An 18,027-nucleotide genomic window follows, 5' to 3' on the forward strand; every position below is an offset into this window, starting at 1 on the left:
GAAATACAAAATACTTAACACGTTATGAAATATTTTATTTAAACACATTATTTGTAAACACACATGCTCATATGCACAAGCAATAAATAATGTACAGAAACGTCCTGTTTATTTTCTCATTTGTCTATCCTCATAAATATATTACGAAGAGGCGTAAAAAGAAAAAATGTTTCCAAGATATCTATTCCTTTGCGGTAGCTGATATTCAACATTTAAGAGGCTCCATTCACCAAATTTCAGAAAATGTCATCACCTCTGGAGTATAAAGAAATAGGATGAATGCCTTGCAGAAATGTCCCAGTATCTTACATTTGAAATTCATCAACTAGCAATCATCTCTAATTAGGCTTATGAGAATTACATTGAAGTATTTGTTTCTTCCCTAAATAAAATATAAAACCAGCAACAAAAATTGGCTTACAAAAACTTATTCCAGGAGAAGGACATCTACATTCAAGGGGCACTGATTCTATTAAAGAGGTTTTACAAATTGGGTATTTGCTAACCATAACATGAAATTATTTATTTTTTAAACAGTCATTATGAGGAAAGTTGAAACTGAGAATCACCGTCCTTCTAATAATATAGGATTTTCTTCCCACCAAAATGAAAACAAACCCAATACCAATATTTTAAAAGTATTAACAAAAGGACTATAATTGCAGAGACCAAAACCATACAATAGTCACATTTAAAACCCAAATATTAAGATATTTTATAGGACAAAGCCAAACTTAAAAAGCACTGCCAAGGCTGGCAAGATTAGTGTAGTGTTGTTTCTTCTGCTTGTGTAATTAGATATGTACAGAGCACAAATGATCTGTTATTGATGTTTCACTTTAACATTTGCATAAACTCTTGGCCACTCAGATGGACTTATTCACATCACTTTGAAAACACAGAATCATTAAGTTGGAAAAGACCTTTAAAATCGTTGAGTCCAACCATTAACCTAGCACTGCCAAGTCCACCACTAAACCATGTCACTAAGCATCACATCTATATGTCTTTTAAATACTTCCAGGGATAGGGACTCAACCACTTCCCTGGGCAGCCTATTCCAATCCTTGACAACCCTTCTGGGGAAGAAATTCCTTCTACCACCCAATGTAAACCTCCCCTGGCACAACCTGGGGCCATTTCCTTTTGTCCTATTGCTTGTCACTTGGAAGAAGAGACTGACACCCCACTTGCTCAAGCCTCCTTTCAGGTAGTTGTAGAGAACATTAATGTCTCCACTGAGCCTTCTTTTCTCCAGACTAAACAATCCCAGTTCCCTCAGCCTCGTAAGACTTGTGCTCCTTGCCCTTCACCAGTTTCATTGCCTTTCTCTGAACCCACTCCAACAAATCACTCTCTCTCTTGTAATGAAGGGCCCAGAATTGAAGAGTATTTTGAGGTGTGACCTCACTAGTCCTGAGTACAGGGGGACAATCACTTCCTTAGTCCTGCTGGCCACACTATTTCTGATACAAGCCAATACAAATCCTAATGGTATTACTGGTGAAGAACTCTTCCAAATTATTTTCTAGATCAGTAAGGTCCACTCATTTCTTTCTATCTGAGCCTGCAAATGCTATTTCATTTTTTCTGTGCCATTATCTCTTGATCAATATTATTGAACAATTCAAAGAAATAACAACTTCACGCTGTTCACTAAGAGCAATGTTGAACATTACAAGACTTAAAAGACCTACTTGGGTTAAGAGCAGTTAAGGCCAAGAGAGATAATCTGATTTTGCAATGCTGAGAACCACACGTGGAATTTGCCAGTAGCCTTTGGTCTACACAACATGCATTAGAAAGTGTTCCATCCATGAAATATGTGAGTACTCTCTCTTTTCTCCCTGAGAAAAAACCTGCTACATGTTGAAAATGAGTGTGCAGCTGTGCAGTTTTTCATCCCTAGCAGTTACCATTGAAGGGAAGGAGGCCACTGCCATAATGGAGAAGCAGGTATCAGCAGACTGCATACAGGTGTACTGTGGACAGCAAGAAACCATCCACACCTCACTGGCATCCTTTGTGTTAGAGAGGACAATTGGGGCTCCTCAGTTACTTGTGGGAATCTTGGCCCACTAAAGTCAACGTGAATGCTAAGATACAGGACTTCATTCACCAAAAATAGCAGAGTCCCACCAGGAATACAGCCAATTTCCTCAGGGGGCATGAACATCAATGGAAGCCAGATCCAAACCAAGAGTTACGGTAAAACAAAACCCACTACATATATGAGAGAATGGTGAAAGGTAGCAAAAAGGCAAATTATCATTTCCTTAACAAAGGCTGTCCATGAGAACAAATAATATATATTATATTACTGCCATACGTTGTGAAGAGCTTTTATGAAATCAAATACATCATATCCTTTGGCTATGTGGCATGAGACAGTATGGCTGCCAGTTTTTACTGAAAACTACAAGAATGCCAAAAAAGATGAACTTTCCAGGTACAATCACTAAGGCATCCAGTACCACCTTCTCTGTGAGCTGAAAGCCATGTGTGGGGTCAAAATTACACCACATGAGCCCTTTGAATATATGCCAATTTTCATACAGAGTGATGGCTATCTGATTAAGTCACTTGCTGTAAGTAGAGCTAAAAACTACAAGTAGCTGGGAAGTGAAACAACATTTTCACTCAATGACACAATAAATTAAGTTTCAGTGCATACAAATGAATTGTGGACTATATATTATAATACTCATTCCTACAGGCTCAACTGGGAGCTTTGCTTCAGAAAAGACTTACAGTTTAGTCCTGCACAGACTGGCCTGTAGCACAAATGCCACCCAAGAAAAGAAATGAGCAATATGAGCCAATATCACACCACCCAAGTCTCACACTGATCTGCATCAACTCTTAAATCACACTAATCCATACATCAGCTAACTCAATTATTGCCAGCTGTGCTGAGGCACAGTAACATTTTGTATGGTGTGCTTAGAGCTTTAGGTTCTCACATTTTCTACAGTGTATATATGTGATTATTATGTTATGACGTTCACAAGACACAAGAAGATAGCTCTGAGTACAGTTTATGTATTATCCTCCACCACCCAACTTTGGATAGAAAAGCTATAAAACTAATTACTTGAATATTTTTTCAACCTCAAAGAACAAATAATACTGCTTACATGATGCACTCCATCACAGAGAATTCAACAATATAAACTTGTTACAAGAAAGCAGGGCACCTGAAAGAGGAATTACATGGAGAGAAAGTATTTAATATGCCATTGTCCTCCAAAGAATTCAGGCGTTACAGGAGTGAACACTGAGCATAGGCTGTTTGTGCCTCAAAGGAAGGTTATTATGAACAAATCCTGTGAGTTCTCATATCCTCCCAAATTCATAGTAGCACAATTAGTCATTTCATCCCCCAGTGTCTTATTGGCATGGGCACACCCAACACCCTCCAACGTGTTCAATTTATGATGATCAATAGATCGGATTCTTCAGCAGTGTCTTTGTTGAAAAGGAGTAAGCTTCAGCATAAAACAACCTTTTCATCTATCTCATTGGAAAAGAGGGCAAAGAAATGGATTTTCCTTGAGCTGTGCTTCTATTTATCAATTAATCTTCACCCTTCCCTCCAGTCTAGGAGACCCACAGCAAGTTTGCAGCGTTTTGCCTTTTTGACAGTTTTGATTAGGGATGGATGACTGCCCTCTCCATGCTTAAGACAGGTGTGAATTGCTGAAGAGTAATCTGGAGCCCCAGAGCAGCCTTACATGCCCTGTGCTGTACTGAGCTGCAAAGGAAATGGACCCCTCTGTTTAGCAGTGCTGATCATTTCTGTTTCCTCTGCAGCTTATTGCAACTCAATTTCTCTTTGAAAAACTAACAGAGAGGTTGGGAAGCAGAGCTGGGAGGAGAAATGATAGCTCAAAGACCTCCATTGTTGAAGGGTACTGGACAAGCCCAAGTCCCACTTCACAGCAGTGTCATCACTCCAGTGCAAGAGAGACAGCTCTACCAGCTCACTGGTCTCTGCCTATGTCTTTGACTGAACTGGCGGTCCCTTTGCACCCCAGCATCACCAGTTACAGACAGTCTGACACTACACAGCCCATACTTGGTGTGAACGGGGAGAAAATAACATCTGTTAAGAAGGCCTCAAAGGATTCATCTTAATAAATATTTCTTCCATAATTCAACACAAAAGATTAAGAGACTTTTAAAAGTAAAGGCATTAAATTCCAACATGAATCACATTCATAAAAATACAATTTGTCCATTGGCAAACATTTTATAAGCAATGAAATGTTAGAAAGAATGCAATCTCTACCTTTACTTCTACCTACAGACAGGAGGGTGTGTGTCCAGTTAAGAAGAGTAACAAGGGGGGTGTCCATCATGGAGGAAGCAAAAGAGAAGAAAAGGAGGAAGCACAAAAAAACAGAAAATTATGTCACTGGCCATACTTGCAAATACAAGGAAATAAGCATATTCATGTAGCAAACAAATCCAACAAAGCATAATTTCAAGGGAAAACCAGGAGACACACCACAACTGAAGCACAAAGCAAGGCTTAAACAACTGACAGTACAACCAGCAACTGCCTTGTTAAGCCCTTTGGCTTTAATTTGATTTTCTCCTGAGAAATGCAAACCCCTCATGCAATAGCACTACAGTGATATGCCTCATTCCACGTCAAAACCAAAATAGCATGGAAAACAACATAGTAGGACAGAAAATAAAAAATAAATCTCATGGTAATATATTTGCTAAACATATTTCACCTACCAGAGCTAATGTATTTGCATATAATGTTGACATTGCATATTTACTCACACATATACATTTACAAAGTTTATATCCATTATATCTTTATAGAGGGTAAATATTTATCAAAAGGGAATATCTGTGAGCTGGTTGGCAAAAAAAAAGAGAAGCCACTGTTCCCTGATGCCTCATGGATAAATATGGGTGGCTGCAGTTGCCAGAAGCTGATAGTTTTCACATTTTTTTGCCAGGCAAGGGAGTATAGAAGGGCTGATGACAGTCATACAGGCCTGAAGAGGTCATGCAAGTCTTCATGAGCAAGCTGGGTTGCTACCTGTAATTTAAATGGCCAAGTGCATCTGTTTTATATAATCCAGTGCTAAACCACAGACTGCTACAAAGATATGTTCAGTGTTACTGAGAATAAAAGTGGCCATGTAAGTTAGCTGTACTGATCCCTCCCAACATGCCATTATCCTTTCTTTGTCAACGGCTTGCCATACTTAGCTGTATCCTGAGGAACTAGGACATGCCAAAGAGACATATCTGCTGGATGCTCCTTCAACAAGTATGACTAGAGAGCCATGAGTCAAATTGAGCAGTACGTAGGGATAGAGAAGGAATTCGACGTTGCCCAGAGCTTAGCTAGATGCTCCACATGCCAAATACCATGGTCTTGACATGCACTCAGAAAGAGCCCTCTTTACCTATCTTTCCCCAAATAGGGATGCTAAGCAGTACAGAAAGTGATGAGTGAGCCCCAACTTCCCTTCTGATTGTTTCCTAAGCTTTCATGACCTCAGAGGTGAAAGCTGTCTTGAACTACAGAATAAAAACTGATTATATCCTAAGCTTTTCTACATTCCACTGAGATATGTAGAAACTATATCTCTTTGATTCAACACCTAATTACTCTTGAGTCTTCAGAGGCACTACATTGCATCTTACTAACTCTTTGGACTGTCTAACCTCAGAAACGTGTCCGCTTAATGGTAAAAGCACTACTGCGTACATCTAGCTTAGGAAAGCCTCAGCAGGATTTAGAGTCAAAATTCACATTTTCTCCCCACAGGCAGACATCTGGTCTGGTCTTTCAAGTGCACCATGTGCACACACCTCACATTATAACTTCAACCATTTTACTCCTGCATTTGCAAGACTAGAATGCATCACCAGATCTAACTCTGTCACCAGTGCTCCCTAACTTCTCCCCCATCATGTTGGCAAGATACTCACACTGTCAGAGAGAAACAGAATCACCCCTCTCCTCACCTCACCTCTCCTCACCAGCTTTTGCTCGCCAAAATATGCCCATAATACAAAACGGGACTAATGATCCCATCGTGTCACAGCCAGTAGATCTGTAACACAGTCCCAGCTGAGGTACTAAAATGCGAATTCTGATATACGCCTAGATCTCATTTGTAGCCTAAAGTGGGGGGAGCCCTGTTCTTTTTCTAAACCATCCTGATCTATGCATATCTGAATATTTTAAATTGCAGAGACAGGACTTACAGGCCATTAAATGCAGTTTTCCTCAGGATTCATAATGAATTAGAATCACACCATGAGGGCTATTTACTTTTTTTTTTTTTAATTGCACTCTGAAAAAGACCCACATTGAGGTCTGTATTTACCCTTCAGAAGTGGGAATCATTACAGCTGGCAAAACAAGAAAGAAATGGCAAAATAAAATAGTTGGTGAACTGTATGAAAGGGGGATGCACACCTCTTTTTACTGTCCATGAAATTATTTCATGCTCCCTCCTGGGCACTTGAGTCCCAGGCTGACAAGTAGCCATAGCTCATGGGACACAGGAAAAAATGAAAATGGCTTGACTGGCACCCACTAGGCTTAGTTGCTTTTGTCATGCAAAGTCCAGAAAAAGAGCAGGGACAAAGCTCTTTCATTATCAGTGACTGAAACAAAGAGAAAATCAAAGGACTTACCTTGTTCACTCATCATCAGGTGTGAGAGGCCTTTGAAAGAGAGAGAAAGAGAGATAGGAAGTAAGAAAAAAAGAACAAACCAGAAAAAAAGCAGCAATATCCATGCACACTGGTCTTGCAATCCAATACTTCTCAGGATTGGAGCTCACATACTTGAGCGAGACCAAGTATGGATGTAGCATGCAGGACACAAACATATGCAGGTACTGCTTTCCACACTGAGCAGGAAAGCACCTGTCTTAGGTAGAAAAAAACTGTTAGCTGCAGAAGTGCATTTGACTTTCACCATATCCCTTGGGGAGCAACTCCAGAGGCACTGCACACCAGTACAGCCAAATGGGCTAGGAAAGCATTGGAGCTCTGCAGGGAGCATTCACTCTGCTGGAGAGCTATAAAAATACTTCTCAGCTACAGATTTAAAATTCAAGGCTGCAGTGGTCAGTGAAAGGGAGGCCATGATCCCACCACATCTGCTTCAGACAAAACATGTGGGCTAAACACATACACACACACAAAGCTATCCTCCTTCTTGAATGTGATGGCTTCAGCATGTATTTTTAGAGTGAATCAACACTGCTTGCATTTATCAATAAGGCACCAGTATACCAGACCTGCCAAGGAGTAAAAAAATTATGTGTAACCTATTTTTAATGCTACTCCATTTTCTTTCTGGGGAGAACTAGATATTCAGCTTCCAAGAGCAGCATGTTCCTTTGTGGCTTTATAGCTAAAGCTACTTTTCAGTTTCAGAAAGCAGCATAGCTCTCCTCAGCAGTGACAGCCACTCTGTAGATGAAGCTGTGGTCACTTGGGCTGCTCCAGTCTCTGCCTGATAACCCTCTCTGGCATAAACCTTGTTTGTTTCAATTCAAATTCATTTCTAGCCTAAATTTTCAAATAGGCTAGAATCTAAACTACTACTATGTTAGAATTTGAATACAACTGAATTCATAAAAATATTGTTTCGATACTATTTTATATATATTCATGCCCAATCCATTAAGTCTCAACTGATCCATTAGTTAATCTTATGACACATGACATCACAGAACTAAGACAACAAAAATCATGTCCTACCCACTCAAGCTCTGAGGGACCCCTTTCGGACTTGATCCCCTGATCTTCTTCCCTTAGCTTGATTCCTTCTCCATATCTACCTCTCACAGCACTTAATATGCCAGGGATTTTGATTCGCACACATGCACTCACACACACCCCCTCCATCTTAAGTCAGTTTATTAATCAAACAGGGCTGTGACTTTTTTAATTTCACGGAGACTGAGAGGTCAAATGAACTTATTAGAATGAGAATTTTCAACAAGCAGCATGCTGAGTTTGAATTTGTTTATTCCTCTCTCTCTTTTGTATTTTCTTTTTGCGCCTGCTGGAGAAATCTAACATCCAGATCATCTCAAGAATACATTCACCCACAGAGAACTCCAAGCCAGATAAGGGGATTAATAATTGTACAGTCTAAGGAATGCAAATATCTTAATGTTCTTAAAGATTAATGTGGATTTAAAAAAATAATCAGAAACACAACATAGGTTTAGATTATTTTTTTTTTAGCTATAAATAAACATAGCAGATTTGATACTGTAGGCATATTTCTGGTCTAAATTACATGATATAATTTCACTGACTCATTTTGCTCTGCTAGTAGAGTGGGTTGAATTTGTCTCTACTTATGACCACTGACTCCATCATTCTTGGTAGGAAAATCCTAGGTCTGACCAAATGGGTACTTGAAAGTCACTGTAAAAAACACTGCAAAAACCAAGATGACAAAAGTATAACTGTTAGGACCCACAAAGCACAGAGACCTTGTTCCAATGGTGAAAAAGGAGAAAAGACAAGAAGGTGTCAGTATGACATGCAGCTGAAGCTGGCTGAACAGCAAGGGGGACATCAGATCCTGAGCACAGGTAGAGTTTCCCAAGGCCTGAGCCCTCGTACACCGTGGGGAAGGAAAGCCATGGCTAAGGGGCACAGCATCGAAAGGTGCAGCTGCTGGGGATGGCACACTGATGGGGAGTCACAATGACAGGAGATGGGACACTGACAAAGAGAAACCTCCAGAGAGGGTTCAAAGCAAGAGCCTGCATTAAAAATCCTAAATCATACTGCAAGACCCCTTCACTGAGTCCTCTGAATCCACCGGCCTGAGAGGAGCTACAAAAATCTCATAATGTAAGGAATGTCTACATCCATTTTGTCCTTATCAGAGGGCAAATGCTGTGTGTCCTATCTGTCGGGCACATCAGCGAGGTGAAGCCTAGAGCCCTTCACCTGCAGACCAGGACTGGGAGTACCCCCCAGATGTACCCACCATTCTGGCACACGGGTTGGCCTCGGTTCAAATGCCTGCAGAAGGAAGTCTCCCTAAGAAATATTCTGACTCTTTCTGCTTCTTGGCAAATTTGAAATGTAACAGGAGCAGTGGTATGGTATGTACACTTTGATTCTTCAGTCCCAACTGAGCAATGGAAGTAGGGAGATTAATGAAGAAGAATGTCCCTCCTACCCCAGTGTTATTTTTTCCTTTTTAAAATAGGAAGAAAAAGGAGGGTACGCTTGGAGATACAGAAAAAAAAATAAATATTATGTCTTAAGTTGTCCACTGACACAGGTCCTTATTTTTACACCAACAAAATTCCAGATTCGTTATTGGCTTGAATAATAATATAAATAATATCAGCTTTGCTCATCTGAAAATTTTCTTACTTGTAATTTAAAGTAGGAGTGAAAATGAGTGTATTTATCTCCAACAAAATGTCATTAAAAACCCAAACCTTCAACTATTGAGAAGTTAAATCTGTGACATTTGCAGCATGTTAACAAAGGCCCTAAATTAGTCACGTAAAATCAACATAGGAAATATGAACTGACATCATTGTCTCACGTTTACATCAGTTTCAAGATATGCCAAGATACTAAAAGCGTTTTCAAATCATAAAAGTCAAAGTCATCTCAAGGTGGCACAGAGCAGGACTTGCTATAGGACTACAGTAAAACAACAGGGCATCCAACAAAACAGGGCACGAGGCGTGAGAATTGTTCAGACCTGCAAACTACACCAGATTTTGCCAGATCTGGGGGACACGTACCACCATGATACTGGGGCATCAACCATAAAAGCTAGGAAAGCTCTTTTAGCAAGGTCAGGATGCTTAATGAAGGGCATGTTATTCACATATACAACCACTGTCTGTGCCAATAGCCACCCCATTCCAGGGGAATCCTGTAAGAAAATCTCAGTGTCCACCTAAATCCAGGTAAAACATTATTACATTTTAATCTTAGATGTGTTCAACAAGAAACCCTGATTAAAGCCTTTCTGGCTACAGCCAGTGTAGAAGTGGGAAAAGCTGGACACAAACCTGCATGAGCCACAATGGTCAAGGAGTTGTGTGCTTTTTCTAAACCAATTTTTCTAAACCAATCATTATTATAATAATCTACTGGCTGGGCATAACTGCTGCCAACAAAAATGTTGGGTAGCAAGTACTCCAGAAAAGGTTTAGGAAAGCCTCAAAATAAATAGCTTACCTGCCCACAAAGAATTTTTTGTCAATGTCAGGAGTCTGGTGACTTGCTTCAAATGTCAGCGATAATAAGGACAAGTGCATGGCTTCAGAAAAAGTGTCTCAACAAGTCTCTTAGATAACGATAAGCATCTGCTTGTGCTCAGCCTCTGGAGCCCCAGCTCCTGCAGACCTTCAGCAGTAATGTGAAGAGAAAGTAGCCTGCTTCTTCAGAATGTTGGCTTGTTATTAAAATAATACATCCATTGCCAAGGGCAGACACACGTATAAACTCCGCTCTCTGGCCATGATTTATGCCTGCCACAACTGCCTCTTCCTATTTAGGTCTGGGAGGTTTTTTGATATTTCTTTAACCTACTACCAATATTATTTTCTTAAAGGTTAATATAACCATCCTTAATCTCAAAGTAGGACTTCAAAGAACTACATTAAAAAAAACACAACTGTGAACCATCTATATTGAAATAGTAAAATGAAGTGGCTCTAATTGTACAAAGTATCAAGGGCCAACACTGGATTCTTACGAAGCCAAAAGGACATTTCTAAAACTAGCTTCAGAATACAGTGATATGAAAATGCAATGTGGACAAACAGCAGCCTTTGTTCTTAAGGATTTACCAGGGGCAATTTTCAGAGTGGAAAAGAAAATGAAGGAAACCTTAGAGGCAGTTTGAACCTCGCCCCCACTGTGGCTCCCAGTACCACATTTAGATACTTGGCACAAAACCCAAGAAGGTGGGGAGAACACAGAACAGTGAGAGTGATAACTGATTGCAACAACAATGGAAGATGGACTCCTTCATCTAGTTAATGATAGGTTGTCCTGTGTTACTGGGCCCATGCTCTGGGGGTGTGCTCATGTGCCTGGGTGTGTGTGCATTGCTGAATTGCTCTGTTAAAATGGGCAGCCTCAGCATTTACCTTTTAATGATGCTGCCAGATTATAAGCCCAAAAGCTCTTAATGAATGGGAAGAGAGACTGCCAGGCAGCAGCAGCAGCCCAGCTCTCCCCAAGGACAGAGGATCCTTTCCCGGGTACCAGGCTCCATGACCCATTCAAACAATAACAGGGCTAGGACTAACGTATGTCTGAGGCAGGGCATCATGCCTCAAATCCTTTACAGAAGAGAAATCATGTAAAGGAAGAAAACATGTAAACCAGGGATTCTTGCAAAAATAAAATGACATCTATGGAGAAGAGCACTCTGATGAGTAATGGAGTCTGTTGTTTACACCACCTTTCCTAATTTCCTGAAACCAGTAATTCCTTAAGAAACAGGCTTTTTTTTTCTATGTGAGCCTCTTAACTGAGGCTCAGATAGGAAGTTCCATCAGCAGTTCTCTTTTTTAGTTAGCAGGAGAACTGACAAGTCTCTCATCTTCTATGTGGTCCTTCTTAAAGAAGGCATCTTGAGTTTTTCTTAAACCCAAAGACCAAGGAAGACTCCCTAAGGGTCCCCATGTACCAAAAATAGGACATTCCAGCACGGCCACAGGATGGGACTCTCAGGAAGAAGCAAAACCCTTGTCTTGAGAGTGTGAATAACAGAAGAGAAAAAAATCATTCTAATGGAATCTCCTGCCCGATAGACAGGTCAGCTTTGGCAAGAGGACTGACCTCATTCCTTGACTGCTGGCATACATGGTGCCTGTTTTTTCTAACTGGGCAAAGCTGCAGCACAAACTGGGGAGCAGTCATTTTTGTCTGATTCAACTATGATATGCACAACAGCCAAGGGGCTCCTCACAGGCCCCAGCAGTGAGGCCAGCCAGGAGTGCAGTTTTGTTATTGTAGCCGGAGGCCCACTTCCAATGCAATTACACACAACAGCTGTGCTAGCTCCTCTTTTCCATCTCCTTTGCTTCCTCGGCTATGTAGTTCCAGGATAGGTTTTGCTGTTATCAGGGGCAGTGAGTCAGGGTGAGTGGCACCTACTCTGAGTAATCAAAGCAATGAAAGCACGAGGTAGAGGCCAAATAGGAAGTCAATTACTCCAACATGTCTGGGCAGAAATAGCGATCAAACCATCCTAACTCCTTTCCCCCATAGCAGAAACAGTATTCTGACACTGCATATGGCATGTTCCGGTAAGTATTCACATAGGGACAGCTGCAATGTCAAAATACTTGTAGGAAAGCTATTCTGTGCTTTCCAACATAGTGGTGTTTGAAAGCATCAAAATAAACATGAGAGTATTCACAATGACGGCCACACGCAGAAAAGAATGTGTGCAGGTAGCAAGACCTGAGGGTGAATGTATTTTATTGCTGATGCATAAGATGATGTGTACCACTGCAAATCAAAGCACCTGATCAAGTGGGTGCACAAGTTGGGAAAAGAAGAACTGTTAGGCATGGAATAGAATTCTTCAGCTTGGAAAGGACATCTCTGAGAACATATATGATAGAGGTAAAATCCCAAATAATGCAAACCATGTGAACAGGGAATATTTTTCCCCTATTTGTCAGAACGCAAGGAAAAAGAGTCACTAAATGAAATTCTCAAGTAACAGGTGTAAAAAAATAAGTGAAAAGCACATTCCACATTTGAATGATTAAACAATGGGACTTGTTATCACAGGATACTGTGGAGTTAAAAAACATTAGTGGATTAAGAAAAAGACTGGATATGTCCAGATAAAATACATCCAGCAACAACACCATGATCTTGATGCAGTATCAGGTCAGAAAATCCTTAAAACAGTGACTACCAGAAACCACAAAGGTGTATCAGGACAAAACCAATGCTAATGTAGTTTCTTACACTTCTTCCAAAGCTCCTATTTTCATTAAAAAAATGCTTCTGAGCTAGATGAATTCTTGCTCTGACCCTCGTGATCACTACTGCCATATTGTTGCAAATGGCAACATGTTTCAGTGCAAGAGAATTCGATTTGAGGACAGTGTCTGTGCAAAGAACATGCAAGAATAAAAACAGTGGTAGTATCTGTGATGAAGAACGTAAGTCTTTACAAAGTGGTTTCAAACACTTGTGTGAGTGGAACTGAAGATAATGGCATGAGTGGATTCTTAATTTGACCTAGTACCTTCTATGAATAGGAAACTTCAGATGGGCTCAAACACAATTCACACATTTTCATGCCCAAAAAGCAGAGTTCAGCTTCAAGAAAGTAATACATGTACGCTTAAATGACGATGTGGAGTTAGGGAGACAGAGGAAAACAGCAGCCCTGACATGAAGAAGGGAAAGCATTGAAAGACATGGTTTGAAAGATAAAGAGCTAGACCAAAACAGTGTTTGCATGCTTGTGCCTTCATGAATCTCTGTATCCTTCGGAAGGCTTTGTTCAGGCAAACAAGAACTAGTTTTTCCTCAGGGCCCCAGATAACTAGGTCATTTCTACTGGGTTGTGTCCATTCAGTTTCATGCAATCTGTAGTCAGCAGTAAAGTTGTGACAGCAAACTGCCCAGAACTTCATCTCTTAGCCTTCTCCCCTTGAACATCAGAGTATCTCCCCCACAAAGTGGATAAACATGACATGAATAGGAAAAGCACTATATAAACTCTGGCACCTCCCAGGCATCAGTTCCAGTCACCATAATACCACGGATCCGTACTTAGCTCTTTCTCCTGCACATAGTCTTCTACTAAAAAAACTAAGTGGGACAGAACATGTCACTTGCCCCTTGATCTACTTGTTTTTTCCCAACAATTTGTCTTCCACAACCTGGACCACTGGCAATGAGTAGAAGGTGCAAATATATGAGTAGAAGGGGCAGATATTGTGCAGAGGTGACAGGGCATCCATTCTGGTTTGTGCTGCATACTGCTCTCCAAGAAAAGCACTTAACCTCTGTAATAAGGCTCTTAATCTCCATAATGTTCAGCCCAAGAACTCTAAGCATGTTGTGAAGGAGAAGTGAGGCTGTAGCTATAAGCCCAAAGGGAAAAATGAAGTTCTGAAAGGAGAAGTTATGTCTCCTCTACATGACACAGTGAGTCAGTGACCTAGCTGAGTACAGACAGTAACAGTCCCAAACTCCAGGGCCCAGCTCTAAATACTTGACTTTGCTGCTTACAATGCAGTGGTCTTATTTTGTGACAGGGGACATAATATTTGCAGGGCAGCTAGGCTAACATCTGAGAAACTCCTTTCAGTTGTGAAATAACCCAGATGGGATCTTCAGTTGGCTCTTGAAAAGAGCATAGCACTGCAGCCCCTATTGCTGGAGGACCCCTTCTTCACAAGCAGAGACCATGCAGCCAGGAAAGGCTCATACTACACACTTCTGTTTACTTCGAACAAGACCAGCTTCTTTGCACATTGCAGGAACTGCACCCATCAGAGCTCTGTGGTTCCCACTGCTGCCAGCCTCAGCCTATTTACAGCTACCTTCTCTTACTAGGGAATTAGTTCTAACCAGTATATTCCACAATAAAAAATACTCAGTTAATCAATGGTCTCTTTGCAGCCACTCTGCTGCCTGTGGATAAATAGTTACCACTAGATCGTAAAATCCCTAATTTGTCTTGCAAACAGTGGATGCTTGAAGTAACCATTCTGACAGGGGCCCAGGGCTCTGGCCTCACAATAGAGACAGCTGGATAGGCAAATAGGAAGAAAGCCTCTGCACAGTCGGGGAGAGGGGAAGTACAAAACCAAACCCTCCTGGTGGTCCATACTGCTGCCCAGTTATGCAGCAGTGACAGTATCCTCCCCAGGAGGAGTACAGAGTGATTAGACTGCATGGGAGTAAGCAGTTACAGAGCCCAATAATGAGATGTGGGTAGTTGTCAGGCTGAAAACACACAGGTGAGTGCAAGAAGAAATGGAAAAGAGCATGCACATGTGACTAAATCCACGTGGGAAAGCACACAGCAGTCCTGAGAACAAGAACACGTGTGTGAGCGATGGGGAGAATAAAAAATGCACATCCAAGCATTTAAATTATGAGAATAAGATGGCAGTGGGGCAGAAGAGCCCATTCAGAAGCAAAAGGATGGACTGCCCCAGGGTGCTCACAGTAGCAGCAGCATAGTCCTGTCCTGGTTGTGCCACCTCTGCTTGGACCCCTACTACTGATGCCGTCATCCCCTGCAAACTGTGCAGGCCTCGGAGATGACCCTAATGCTCTTCGAGACAATGCTTGTTTGTGGCAGATTATCATGCGTGCTAATGGTAGAGTATAGCAAGGCCATGCTTCCCAATCCAACCATCCGCCTCTGCCACAGACACCAACAGCCTCAGGATTTGTTGGAGAGACTTGTGACTCCGAGCCCTTGCTGCCTGTCCTGTCAGATCCTGCCGAGAGGAGACAAAAGTTCCTGGACACTTCAGACTGGGGCAGAGAAGGGTTCTCAGTCTCATGGGTCAGTGAAAAGATTCAATGTTACACTTGAGAGATCCTTTCTCTCCAAGCATGCCAGGCAGCATTTGCCATTTGGCCACTTCCATCCCCACTCTTGCCAGCTGAAAATCTGATTATCCAAGTGTAGAAAAGAAGCAAATTGAATGGAAAACTCATTCCAGATCCAGGTCAGGTTTAGTAAAAGTTATGCAGAAGGCTGAGATGGAAAACAGCCTCAACTCTCCCATCACCCCACTCCAGCCAGGGCAATGCCAGCTGCTTCCCTGGGCTCTCACTGCCATTTCACATAATGGTAACCCACGTGGGGCTCCCTGAGCATGAGGTAAAAATTAGTTTCTTAACTTCAGTGGCAACAGGATGTGGACTACAGTGTAAAGTCCTCTAGTGCAATTTACCTTTGCAGCTGGTGTCAGGGGACTCAAACCATTCTGGCAATGAGAGAGGATCCTGGGGAGGGAGGTTTGAAGTTCTCTGTGGTAAAATACTTCCTGATGGAAAAATTTCCCAGATAAACAAGCACACAAAACATTTTTTTTCCTTTTAAATTCATGATTTTTGCCCTGTCATATAGTAAACTTTTGATATCTAAATAAGATCACACATCCACGTTCTGCCAGAAAGGTACTCATTGGGTTTTAAAACCTAAAATAAAACAACAACAATAAACCCCTTTGCTAGCAGAAAGGAAACTCAACAGGTTGTCAGTGGATTACCAAATGGAGTAGACTGCAGATAGAGAAGGAAAATGACTGAACTATATTTGTACACTAGACTACACACAGATATATCAGAAATAAACTGTATATAATGTGGTGTTCAAAGCCAAGTAATTAGCAACACAAGCAACCATTTTCAATGTAAATTTCATGCAGAAAACATCCCTTTAACTGACCAACACAGTGTACTCTTTGAAGAGGGAAGTTTGTGACCTTTGATACTTTTTGCAAAGACTTTGCAATCCAGACCCTGTGATGTCCAGTATGAAGATTTGTTCTGTGTGCTTTCAGGAAGCGGGATGAGATTTTCTGCCCGCCACCACACCATAAAGAGCAGCCTTTCAGCTCAGCAAAAGCCACACTTACCTGGAATATGATTGACATCTGTCGAGGTGTTTTCATGGCAAGCAGAAAGCAGAAATAGAAAAGAGAGAGAGAGAGAGAAGAGAAAAAAGCCATTAGAAATGCACACAGCAACTCAGCATCCTTGCATGGATATCAATTTCATGCAAAACCAGAAGTAATTAGGTCTGTTTGAAGGCCACCCATGCAAGGGAGGAGGCACTGGCTCCCTCTCCACTGTGCATGTCAAAGTGAATCCATCATCATATCTGTCCGGAGAGAGAGTTCCTGGAATCAGATAGAACCAAGCCACGTCAGTTCCTGTAAGAATATCAGTTAAAATATTCTACTGTTTTTCACACACAAGTGCAAAAGAAAGAAACAAAACCAACCTGCCTGCAGGAGGTTTCTATTGCACATAAATTCAAGCAAGTTTTCAGAGAAAAAAGAAAAGAACCTGCTCCCCTTTTATTAGGGGCCATGTGAATTTATGACCAGGTACAAGGCACTCAACATAGTCCCAAAGTCCAGAAGAGAGCCCATTTCTTTTCATTCCTCCTACCCATCATTCCCAAAACAACATCCTTCATTGCAGACAGCAGTACCAATGGGGGGAGGAGTGCCAGAGGTTTGCACATCCCATATATTGACTTTTCACAAGATGCTGAGTTCAGACCAAACATCATTTAGCATTTTTTTGCTTTGTGACATAAGACCACTTTTCAGAACCAATCACATTAATCCCCAGAATAAATTAGTCCTTTAAAAAAAGAGAGTAGCAAGACTATGTAAATGCTAGTACGATCAAAGAAAAGGCATATCTTTGAATGCAGTGCCTGTTTGGGCAGAGCCCACCAATCCCAGAGAATGTGCTTTTAAAAAAAAATGCTTCTCATAACTTTTTTTAGCATCCCAAGTTTAGTCTTCCTCTGAACATCTACTCTTATCATAACACCATGAGGGAGGAACTCCTGAAATCTCATGGGATGAGAGTAATCAGTATTTTCCTTCCAAAGCAGCTATCCAAAAATAAAAAGTGAATTTGCTTGGGCAAACAGTGGGGCCAGGTCCACAGGCAGCATTCTTCCCTGGAGGCTTGTACATTACCCAGGAATTGGGCTGCTGCAAGAATCACCCTTCCAGTAAGACTACAAAGCAATACATTAATGATTTGGACTACTACAAGTCCTGGGCCACTTCTGCCACAAGTCTAGGAGTATGTCATGCTGGGTGCTTTGCCTACGCACAAAGGTCTAAGAATATATTCTCCTTACCTGAACATCCCCTCCAATTTCCATCAGTATTTCCCCCTTCCTGCCCAAACCAGCTGTGCTCTGTGAAACCAGTGTCACTTCTCTTCCAGACACACTTGCATTTTGGTGGTGAGTGACTCCTGTGCATGTTGCTTATTGTT

The 18,027-nt window shown here is 41.4% G+C and overlaps 1 protein-coding gene across 25 annotated transcripts in view; it reads right to left on the reverse strand.

The window, feature by feature from the left end:
• The window catches only part of NRXN3 (neurexin 3), a 1,038,145-nt gene that overhangs the window by 936,791 nt on the left and 83,327 nt on the right, over positions 1-18,027 (reverse strand). For 20 of the 25 annotated variants that reach the window (XR_008974789.1, XR_008974788.1, XM_057428516.1 and 17 more), the window contains exons 3-4: positions 16,638-16,655; positions 6,679-6,708 (exon numbers count right to left, since the gene is read on the reverse strand). The exons of 4 other annotated variants lie outside the window; for them this stretch is intronic. Coding sequence is in view for 18 of the 21 variants with exons in the window: in XM_057428516.1 (XP_057284499.1) it covers positions 6,679-6,708; positions 16,638-16,655 (48 nt within the window). In the remaining 3 variants the exon portion in view is untranslated. Of the gene's footprint in view, positions 1-4,291; positions 4,300-6,678; positions 6,709-16,637; positions 16,656-18,027 lie in introns of those variants that run through there. One more of the 25 variants, XM_057428525.1, reaches the window with a different exon arrangement.

Source organism: Pezoporus wallicus, unplaced genomic scaffold, assembly GCF_028554395.1.
Source record: "Pezoporus wallicus isolate ANWC-B61680 ecotype Strahan unplaced genomic scaffold, APGP_CSIRO_Pwel_v1 contig_3486, whole genome shotgun sequence".
NCBI lineage: Eukaryota > Metazoa > Chordata > Aves > Psittaciformes > Psittacidae > Pezoporus > Pezoporus wallicus.